Source organism: Colobus angolensis, unplaced genomic scaffold (genome assembly GCF_000951035.1).
Source record: "Colobus angolensis palliatus isolate OR3802 unplaced genomic scaffold, Cang.pa_1.0 Scaffold38, whole genome shotgun sequence".
Taxonomy (NCBI): domain Eukaryota; kingdom Metazoa; phylum Chordata; class Mammalia; order Primates; family Cercopithecidae; genus Colobus; species Colobus angolensis.
In genome coordinates this window covers 5,624,862-5,635,969 of record NW_012117154.1, presented here as the reverse complement: position 1 = coordinate 5,635,969, position 11,108 = coordinate 5,624,862, and the positions used below count along the sequence as shown (strand labels likewise).

The following is an 11,108-nucleotide window of genomic DNA, read 5'->3' as shown; positions in this document are numbered from 1 at the left end:
GTGCAGTCGCATTGGTCCCTCCAACTCAAAAGTGCACCTTATTTGGAATTCAATGGTCTGCAGTTGCTGTCCTGCAATTCTCTCTCTCTCTCTCTTTTTTTTTTTTTTAAACAGACAGCGTCCTGCTCTGTCACCCAGGCTGGAGTGCAGTGGTGCAATCTTGGCTCACTACAACCTCCACCTCCCAGGCTTAAGTGATTCTCATACTTCAGTCTCCTGAGTAGCTGGGATTACAGGCGCATGCCTCCATCCCTGGCTAATTTTTGTATTTTTAGTAGAGATGGGGTTTCACCATGTTGGCCAGGCTTGTCTCGAACTCCTGACCTCAAGTGACCTGCCCGCTTTGGCCTCCCAAAGTGCTGGGATTACAAGTGTGAGCCACCGTGCCCGGCATAAACACTTTCATTAGTAATTAGCAAATAATTTTTCTCTTTCCAAATTCTTATCTATTTTTAAAGGTCTCTTGGCCAAGCTCAGTGGCTCATGCCTATAATCCCAACACTTGAGGAGGCTGAAGGGGGAGGATCTCTTGAGCCCACAAGTTGGAGACCATCCTGAGCAACATAGTGAGGCCCCACTTCTAAATAAAATAAAAAAAATTACCCAGGTGTAATTAGTCCATTTTCATAATGCTAATAAAGACATACCTGAGGCTGGGTAACTAACAAAAAGAGGTTCAGTGAACTGACAGTTCCACGTGACTGGGGAGGCCGTGTAATCATGGCAGAACGCGAGTGCCAGGCACATCTCACATGGTGGCAGAGAAGAGAGAACTTGTGCAGGGGAACTCTTCTTTATAAAACCATCAGCTCTCCTGAGATTTATTCGTTATCTCAAGAACAGCATAAGAAAGACCTGCCCCCATGATTCAGTTGCTTCCCACTAGGTCCCTCCCAGATGTGAGGAATTGTGGGAGCTACAATTCAAAATGAGATTTTGCTGGGGACACAGCCAAAATATATCATTCCATCCTGGCCCCTCCCGAATCTCATGTCTTCACATTTCAAAACCAATCATGCATTCCCAACAGTCCCCCAAAGTCTTAACTAATTTCAGCATTAACTCAAAAGTCCACAGACCAAAGTCTCATCTGAGACAAAGCAAGTCCCTTCCACCTATGAGCCTGCAAAGTCAGAAACAAGTTAGTTACTTCCCAGATACAGTGGGGGTACAGGCGTTGGGTAACTACAGCCGTTCCAAATGGGAGAAATTGGCCAAAACAAAGAGGCTTACAGGCCCCATGCAAGGCCAAAATCCAGCAGGGCAGTCAAATTTCAAAGCCCCAAAATGATCTTGGACTCTGTATCTCACATCCAGGTCAAGCTGATGTAAGAGGTGGGCTCCCATGGTCTTGGGCAGCTCCGCCCCTGTGACTTTGCAGGGTATAGCCCCCACTCCTGGCTGCTTTTATGGGCTGGCATTGAGTGTCTGTGGGTTTAGCAGGCACACAGTGCCAGCTGTCGGTGTATCTACCATTCTGGGTTCTGGAGGATGGTGGCCCTCTTCTCACAGCTCCACTAGGCAGTGCCCCAGTGGGGACTCTATATGGGGGCTTCAACCCCACATTTCCCTTCTGCTTTGCCCTAGCAGAAGTTTCTCCATGAGGGCCCTGTCCCTCATGGAAGGGACACAGCCCTGCAGCAAACTTCCTCCTGGACATACAGGTGTCCACATGGAAACTGTCAATGCTTGGAGCTTGCACCATCTGAAACCATGGCCCAAGCTGTACCTTGGCCCCTTTCAGCCATGGCTAGAGCACCTGGGACACAGGGCACCAAGTTCCTAGGCTGCACACAGAAAGGGTTCCCTGGGCCTGGCCCACAAAACCATTTTTTCCTCCTAGACCTCTGGGTCTGTGATGGGAGGGGCTGCTGCAAAGGTCTCTGGCATGTCCTGGAGACATTTTCCCCATCGTCTGGGTGATTAACATTCGGCTCCTCGTTACTAAGGCAAATTCCTGCAGCCAGTTTGAATTTCTCCTCAGAAAATGGGATTTTCTTTTATTTTTACTGTTAGGTGGCAACTTCTCCAAACTTTTATTCTCTACTTCCCTTATAAAAGTGAATGCCTCTGACAGCACCTGAGTCACCTCTTGAATGCTTTGCTGCTTAGAAATTCCTTCTGCCAGATACACTGAATAATCTCTCTCAAGTTAAAAATTCCATAGATCTTTAGGGCAGGGGCAAAATGCCACCAGTCACTTTGCTAAAACATAACAAGAGTCACCTTTGCTTCAGTTCCCAACAAATTCCTCATCTCCATCTGAGACCACCTCAGCCTGAATTTCATTGTCCATATCATTATCAGCATTATGGTCAAAGCCATTTAGCAAGTCTCTAGGGAGTTCCAGACTTTCCCTCATTTTCCTGTCTTCTTCTGAGTCCTCTAAACTGCTCCAGCCTCTGCCTGTTACCCGGTTCCAAAGTTGCTTCCACATTTTTGGTTATCTTTTCAGCAGTGCCCCAGTCTATTGGTATCAAGTTACTGTATTAGTCCATTTTCACACTTCTAATAAAGACATACCCAAGACTGGGTAACTTACAAGAAAAAGAGGTTCAGTGGACTCAGTTCCATGTGGTTGGGGAGGCCTTATAATCATGGTGGAAGGCAAGGAGGAGCAAGTCACATCTCACATGGCAGCAGGGAAGAGAGAGCTTGTGCTATCATGAGAAGAGCACGCGAAAGACCCACCTCCATGATTCAGTTACCTCCCACTGGGTCCCTCCCACGACTTGTGGGAATTGTGGGAGTTACAATTCAAAAGGAGATTTGGGTGGGGACACCACCAAACCGTATCACCTGGCAAGGTGGCATATGCTTGTGGTCCCAGCTACTCAGGAGGCTTAGTGGGAGGATTGCTTGAGCCCAGGAGGTTGAGGCTGCAGTGAGCCATCATGGTGCCACTGCACTCCAGCCTGGGTGACATAGAGATGCCCTGTCTCAAAATAAAAAATAAGGGTCTCACAAGACCTGCTTTGCAACCAGTTGTTAACAGTTCACATTATGTTTAAGTATATGTAGTAATAAAGCTGATTTTCTTTCAGAATTATAGACTTCAGGGGTTTTGATAATTCATACTTGTTTTCTGAACTGATAAGGAACAGTGCCAAGCATCAAATGGATAAGGACCCTAAATAATAAACCTTTATTTTCAAATATTGCTTCCATATCCACCTGCCAAGTTCTGGCAGCCTTTTTGATGGTATGCAAATGCCTATGTTATAGTTTCTGCAGTTCTTCTGTTTTAATGAGGACCTACTTAAACCACGAGACTTATTTTACGTTTTCACCATTATTTAAATAAGATTGTTCATTCATAAAGCTTCTGTCAGCCTACGATCTGCTAAATATTGGTACCTTTGCAAAGACAGCTGATGTTCCCTGCTCTTGAGGAGCCCTTCATTCCAAGGGAACTTTTCACTGCAATATCTATAGTAATTTTACATTTTGTCTTTTAGATAAACTCAAGCCATGGAGGGATTACTGCATTACATCAACCCCGCACACGCCATTTCTCTCCTAAGTGCCCTGAATGAGGAGCGTCTCAAAGGACAGCTGTGCGATGTGCTGCTGATTGTTGGAGACCAAAAGTTCCGAGCTCATAAAAACGTCTTGGCTGCCAGCAGCGAATACTTTCAGAGTTTATTCACAAATAAGGAAAATGAGTCACAAGCTGTATTTCAGCTTGACTTCTGTGAGCCAGATGCTTTTGATAATGTTTTAAACTACATTTATTCTTCCTCTCTATTTGTTGAGAAGAGCAGCCTTGCTGCTGTGCAAGAACTTGGCTATAGTCTTGGGATTTCCTTTCTGACAAACATCGTTTCTAAAACACCTCAAGCCCCCTTTCCAACGTGTCCTAATAGAAAAAAAGTGTTTGTAGAAGATGATGAAAACAGTTCTCAAAAGAGAAGTGTCATTGTTTGTCAAAGTAGAAACGAAGCACAAGGAAAAACTGTTAGTCAAAATCAACCTGATGTAAGCCATACTTCCCGGCCCTCTCCTAGCATTGCTGTCAAGGTTAATGCCAATAAGCCACATGTCCCAAAACCAATTGAACCACTTCATAGTTTGTCATTAACTGAAAAGAGTTGGCCGAAAGATAGTTCTGTGGGATATGCAAAGTCTCTTGAGCATTCTGGATCTTTGGATGATCCTAATAGAATCAGTTTGGTGAAAAGAAATGCAGTATTGCCTTCAAAACCTCTGCAAGACAGAGAAGCTATGGATGATAAACCAGGTGTGAGTGGTCAGCTTCCAAAAGGAAAAGCTCTAGAGCTGGCTTTGAAGAGACCACGGCCACCTGTTTTGTCTCTTTGTAGCTCATCAGAGACTCCCTATGTATTAAAAGAAACTAACAAAGGAAATGGTCAAGGTGAAGATAGAAACTTGTTGTATTATTCAAAGTTAGGCTTAGTGATCCCATCCAGTGGATCTGGTTCTGGAAACCAAAGCATTGACAGGAGTGGCCCACTTGTTAAGAGTCTCCTCAGACGATCTTTGTCGATGGATAGCCAGGTTCCTGTCTATTCACCTTCCATAGATTTGAAATCTTCCCAGGGATCATCTTCGGTGTCCAATGATGCACCAGGGAATGTGTTGTGTGCTTTATCTCAAAAGTCATCTTTAAAAGATTGTAGTGAAAAAACAGCCCTAGATGACAGGCCTCAAGTGCTACAACCGCATCGCCTCAGGTCCTTTAGTGCTTCTCAGTCAACAGACAGGGAGGGAGCCTCCCCTGTGACTGAGGTGCGCATAAAGACCGAGCCCAGCAGCCCGCTGTCGGACCCCTCGGACATCATCCGCGTCACTGTGGGAGATGCGGCAGCAACAGCAACTGCCTCATCTTCGTCGGTCACGAGAGACCTGTCTCTGAAAACAGAAGATGACCAAAAAGACATGAGCAGACTCCCAGCAAAAAGGAGGTTCCAAGCGGACCGAAGATTGCCGTTTAAGAAGTTAAAGGTGAATGAGCATGGGTCTCCTGTGTCAGAAGATAATTTTGAGGAAGGCTCAAGCCCTACTATCCTTGATGCAGATTTTCCAGATTCTGATTTGAATAAAGAGGAATTTGGTGAGTTGGAGGGGACGAGACCAAACAAAAAATTTAAATGCAAACATTGCCTTAAGATCTTTAGATCAACAGCAGGTCTTCACCGTCATGTTAACATGTACCATAACCCAGAAAAGCCCTACGCTTGTGACATCTGTCACAAGAGGTTTCACACCAACTTCAAAGTGTGGACACACTGTCAGACCCAACACGGCATAGTGAAGAACCCATCACCAGCCTCTAGTTCACATGCTGTTTTGGATGAAAAATTCCAAAGAAAGCTGATTGACATAGTGAGAGAGAGAGAAATTAAGAAGGCCCTGATCATTAAGTTAAGGCGCGGCAAGCCTGGTTTTCAGGGACAGAGTAGCTCCCAAGCGCAGCAAGTCATCAAGAGGAACTTGAGATCTCGAGCCAAAGGAGCTTACATTTGTACTTACTGCGGAAAAGCGTACCGCTTTCTCTCTCAATTTAAGCAGCACATAAAAATGCATCCAGGAGAAAAACCCCTTGGAGTAAATAAAGTTGCTAAACCAAAAGAGCATGCTCCTCTTGCAAGTCCAGTAGAAAACAAGGAGGTTTACCAGTGCCGTCTCTGTAATGCTAAGCTCTCTTCTCTCCTAGAGCAAGGAAGCCACGAGCGGCTGTGCCGGAACGCGGCCGTCTGCCCTTACTGCAGCCTCAGGTTTTTCTCGCCCGAGCTGAAGCAAGAACACGAGAGCAAGTGTGAGTATAAGAAGCTGACCTGCCTCGAGTGCATGCGCACCTTCAAGTCCTCTTTCAGCATCTGGCGGCACCAGGTTGAAGTCCATAATCAGAACAACATGGCACCCACCGAAAACTTTTCTTTGCCCGTTTTGGACCACAATGGTGATGTAACTGGTTCTTCAAGGCCCCAGTCCCACCCTGAGCCCAATAAAGTAAACCACATCGTCACCACAAAAGATGATAACGTGTTCAGTGATTCTTCAGAACAAGTTAACTTCGACTCGGAAGATTCCTCTTGTCTCCCTGAAGATCTTAGTCTTTCCAAGCAACTGAAAATCCAAGTCAAAGAGGAGCCTGTGGAGGAGGCTGAGGAAGAGACACCCGAGGCCAGCACAGCCCCCAAAGAAGCGGGTCCTAGCAAAGAAGCCAGCCTGTGGCCCTGCGAGAAGTGTGGGAAGATGTTCACAGTGCACAAGCAGCTGGAGCGTCACCAGGAGCTTCTGTGCTCTGTGAAACCATTTATTTGTCACGTGTGCAACAAAGCTTTTCGCACTAATTTTCGACTCTGGAGTCACTTCCAGTCGCACATGTCTCAGGCTTCAGAGGAATCGGCACATAAGGAATCTGAGGTGTGCCCTGTTCCCACAAACTCTCCCTCTCCACCACCTCTGCCACCGCCACCGCCACTGCCCAAGATCCAGCCTCTGGAGCCTGACAGCCCCACAGGCCTGTCCGAAAACCCAACTCCAGCCACAGAAAAACTGTTTGTGCCCCAAGAATCAGACACCCTCTTTTACCATGCCCCACCCCTTTCAGCAATCACATTTAAAAGACAGTTTATGTGTAAACTTTGCCACAGGACATTCAAGACTGCATTTAGTCTTTGGAGTCACGAACAAACACACAATTGAAAGACCAACACTTTTTACCTATGGGAGGCAGTCCCCAGATTTCAACCAGAATTGTGAAATGTGTCATAAGAAACAAAATATTTTTTAAACAAGAATAATAAAGGTTGGAGATGGTTACGCTTGAAATTAAGTTTGAGACAAATTGATAATTACTTAGTAAAGTCCTTAATCAACTTTAGAAATACACCTTTTAAAATATTGTGATTCTGGACTGTACAAGAACGAGATGGTTTGATTTCGTTGATGTTGAGATTGGATCAGTCTTGATTGTGTGCATGGTTCCTCATTCCATGGTGTCGGTATAATCATTTAATTGAGGTGGTTGGTTTTTTACTGATTTGTAATTAGTGGAATACTATCGAAGTATTCCTTCTTTTGATTATTTTAGACACTTGAGTTCTAGTTAAATCTTAACCGTGTTCTTAAGTCCAAAATATATCAGGAAGAAGTGGAGTAGTTTTCTTTATTGATTTGTATCTTAGACTACTTTAGCAATAAAAGATGAATCTCAACTTGGATAAGTTATCCTGACACTTGATAAAAATAAATATTTGGTATTTTGTGGTCATGTAGAACTTCTTTTTGTATGACAATTGTGAGAAATTTAAATCAGCAATAGTAACACTTAGATCTTTATAAACTAACAAAAACTTGTTCTCAGTCAATATAATAAGCGATAAACTCTAAGGAAGACCTGGGAAATGAGTGCAATTTATGGAAGTCCCCTACAGTCAGTTTATAAGGGTTTCAGTAGTGATAGACATTGTGATAAAAACTTGTACCATGTTACATGTACACTGCACCACAGTCTAAATTCAGACCAGCATTTGAAGGACTGCAAATGTTTCATTTCCTCTGATTTATGCTGTCACAAATTGAAAATCTGAGTGTAGTTAGGACCAAAAACAAAGCTAACCATATAGCACTAATTTTGATTTTAACATTAGTATAAAAAATAAGGTCGAGACATGTATTTAAATAGATCCCAGATACTCAAGAGTTAGCACAGCTGATCTAAAATTCTAAATTACCGTTTACTTCCAGATAATTCAGAGCAGAGGAGAAACATCTCGCTGCAGTTTCAACATGCTTTTCAAGAACAATATATACAACATACACATTTTCCTGCCTCTCTTTTGTGACAGTTTCTGTTAGAATTTTTTGGTGGTCTGGTGGTTAAAATCAGCAAGGCCATTCTCTACATCATTGCTTAATATTTCAGAAGTAGGTATTAAAGCCCTATCAGTGGTCCAAAATTAGTTTTCGCTACTTATTTTGGTCCGTGGGTTTTGGGCTTTTCAGAGAATACTATGTATAATTTGTAATTGCAAGCCTTTCAATAGGATATCCAAAGTTCAGTGTGGTGTTTCAAAAGGGAAAATTTTTACTTGTAGGGGTGGGAATTAGATGTATTTAAAAAAATGAAACTACAAAATCCTTTTAAGAAAGTAATACCAATTTAGACTCTAGTTTGTGTTACAAGGTATTCTTTCAAAATTTTTTAAAAAGTCAACTACTGTCATTAAGAAATAACTTTAAATATGTGCTCTAGCAGAAAATAACTCTGTACCCATCAGTCTTATTGCCAACATTCCATCCCACTGGGAGGAAAGAGAATTCTCATTTTTTTATTGAACCAGACATTTTTATAAAATACTGATTGACTTTGTACATTATAGATATTATATATGAAATTCTGCTTTTTATTCTTTCACTTGAAAAAACTCCAAAATTCCACATTTTAGTAGTTACTTCCTATTCTTTCTTAAATTTGATGGAGAAGGGAAAATAAATTGCAGTTATTGATTCTTGCCATCTTTGTTCTCCTAAAGAAATCTATGCATTTTAAGGATAAAACTAAAGCATATGGCTTTACATGAAACATCAGGATGGATTATTGTACATTGAATTCATTCCCCGTGTAATGTGGTATTTCTTACTCTGACCATCTTAGTAGCTGTCACTTCAGAAGAAGACAGTTTCCCTGAGTGATCATCACCTACTTGGCCATTAGAGTATCTGTTGGTGATAATTCCATGATACAGAGTATCTTGGCATTATAAATTCAGTATCCCAGGACTTGAACCTTTATGCTACATTTTTGAAGATTTTTAAAAAATAATACTGTTAATCAGTAAAAAAAAAAAAAAAAATTTTTGATCTAAACATAGGTTCTGCATATCTGTTAGATTTTAAAAATGACTGGTGTTTTGTCTTCACATTTTTGTCTAAGCAAGGAATATAAGATTTCAAATAAAATTTTGAACCAAAAACATTTATAATGCCGTTCTGGTTTTTCTATTACTTTTTATACTGTACTTAAAAAGCATTAGGCTGAAAGAGTTTATTTTGGTGGTCAAAAAAATATGCTTCCACTCATGTAACTATTTTAAATGTTAAGAAGTAAAATAATGAAAGATATGTTAATTACTTTATTTAGTAAAGTTTTTTAAGAATGTTTATCTCAGCCAGTAGGCAAATACTTGGTGTGAAACAAGTTGGTTTAAATTGTTGCAACTCATTAGCTAGTGAAGATATTCATGTAAATATCTTTTAGGATTGTAATTAATTTTGAAAATGTAGAAAGCTCTTTATTCCATGTAAGTATGCAGGATGCCTGCTTTTTTATGCAGTTGTGGAAAGAATGTAAAATGTTTTAATATATACTTTGTTAATCTGAGAACTTGATATTGAATCATTTTCTTTATGTGGGAGAAGGAGGGAGTAACATAAAACGTGTTTTTATCACTCAAAGTAAGCAATGGAGGTAACAAATATTGTGCATTTTAACAGTAATATTTGAAGATTTGTAGAATATTCACCTTTAAAACTAGTTAGTATGCATTTATAATTTTACCAGAATATACAACAATTCAACAGTGATGTTCTTTACATTTGTGGGGAGATGTGTGAGTTCTTGGTATCCTGGTTTGGAATGGAATGTTTATAGCCTTGCCAGTAAAAATATGCCCCAGCACTTAATTAGTGACCGTTTGAATCCATATGTAGTCCCATTGGTGCTAATGAGAGTAGCTGCTGTGAAACAGGAATAAAATGTGTCTGTTCACGGAGGTGCAGTGTGGCTGCATCTACAAAGCCAGCTGTCTGATGAAGGTGAGGGAGAGATGTGAGAATTAACAGATCTAAAGTTGGCCTTTGTTGCCTCAAATTGGGTTTGTACACACGTGCATGCGTGCGTGTATACAACTGTAATCTGGAACTTTAAGAAGTAAAATTATTTGAAATTTCTTAGTAAAAAATAATTAGGTATAATTCCAAATAGATTTCTGTATAAATTTTATCTAACTGGATTACAAGTCAGTTTGTCAATTTACAATGTCTCAGTGATGTTTCTGCAATAATTGTGAAATGCATTATTGATTTAAATAATGCTAACACATACTCTTTAAAAGTGTTCTTTAACACTGACTACTAAACTTTAAGTTTTAAAAAATAGGTTTTCATTTATGGCTTTTTGTGGTTTTAGCACTTTAAGAAGTTTAATTGTTGTAATTTTTAATATGCTCTTTCAGTGCATCTCAGCAGGTACTCCAGCTTATGGCATTCCCATGTGACTCGGGGGAAGACAAAGTCGGTGTTTAGATTCTGGAGGAGAAAAAATGAGTTACAATGTCAGGTGTTTTTAAAAATTCCTTTTAGAGACAGTCTTTTGGGAACCAAAGCATTTTACTGTAAATCTTTAAAATAACAGAATTCAGTGCTCTTTCATCATTTGTTAGTGCTGTCCAGATTTTTCACACAGTTATAGTCAGTTAATACTAATTTTCAGAACATTAGTCCAAGGCTATTTCAAGTTTTCCGTTGAATATATGCTTATGGCTAAAAGAAAAACACATGAATGTTTATAATTCTGTATATTTTGTCATATGCCTTAGCAGAGTAAGTCATTTTTCAATTTTACTTAGGAATAAGCTTTTTCGAACTGAAAATTCATGGTAAAATAGGATTTCTATCTAATGTTAATCCATTGCTTATTTGTATTCAATTATTTTGTCTGTTTGCTTAAATGTTGACTAAGAATGATTGGAGTCAATAAATTTGTACTGTATTTTGCTTTGAGTCAGTCTCAATGGTATGCTCTGTACTTTGGTAGTAACCATGTGTAGCATTTACATTTATGAAAGTAAAGTTAAAATCTTCTTATTTGGGTAATGTGAATAGCCACTTATGAGTTGTGAGAGATTTAATTTTCTCCCATTCCAGGTTGCGTATCGAATTAAGGTTGTATTAAAACTTTAGTTATTTGGGCACCACAAATATATGATGATTAAAACCAGATAGGCAACCATCTTTGCTCATCTGCCATTTCCTTTACTATTCACACTAGTAGTTTTTAAGGTGATGGGGCAGGGGGGTAAATGCAGAAAAAGAACATTTTTAAGTACCCGGCATTAATATTTCTGCATAGCAATTGA

At 40.4% G+C, this 11,108-nt stretch overlaps 1 protein-coding gene across 7 annotated transcripts in view; it reads left to right on the top strand.

Annotated features, from left to right (window-relative positions):
- The window catches only part of ZBTB21 (zinc finger and BTB domain containing 21), a 24,505-nt gene extending 13,756 nt beyond the window's left edge, over positions 1 to 10,749 (top strand). For 5 of the 7 annotated variants that reach the window (XM_011954066.1, XM_011954069.1, XM_011954073.1 and 2 more), the window contains one exon: positions 3,459 to 10,749. In XM_011954066.1, the coding sequence (XP_011809456.1) occupies positions 3,472 to 6,672 (3,201 nt within the window). In that variant the 5' untranslated portion in view covers positions 3,459 to 3,471 and the 3' untranslated portion in view covers positions 6,673 to 10,749. The remainder of the gene's footprint in view (positions 1 to 3,458) is intronic. The other 2 variants (XM_011954071.1, XM_011954072.1) reach the window with 2 other exon arrangements.
- Positions 10,750 to 11,108: the final 359 nt, after the last annotated feature.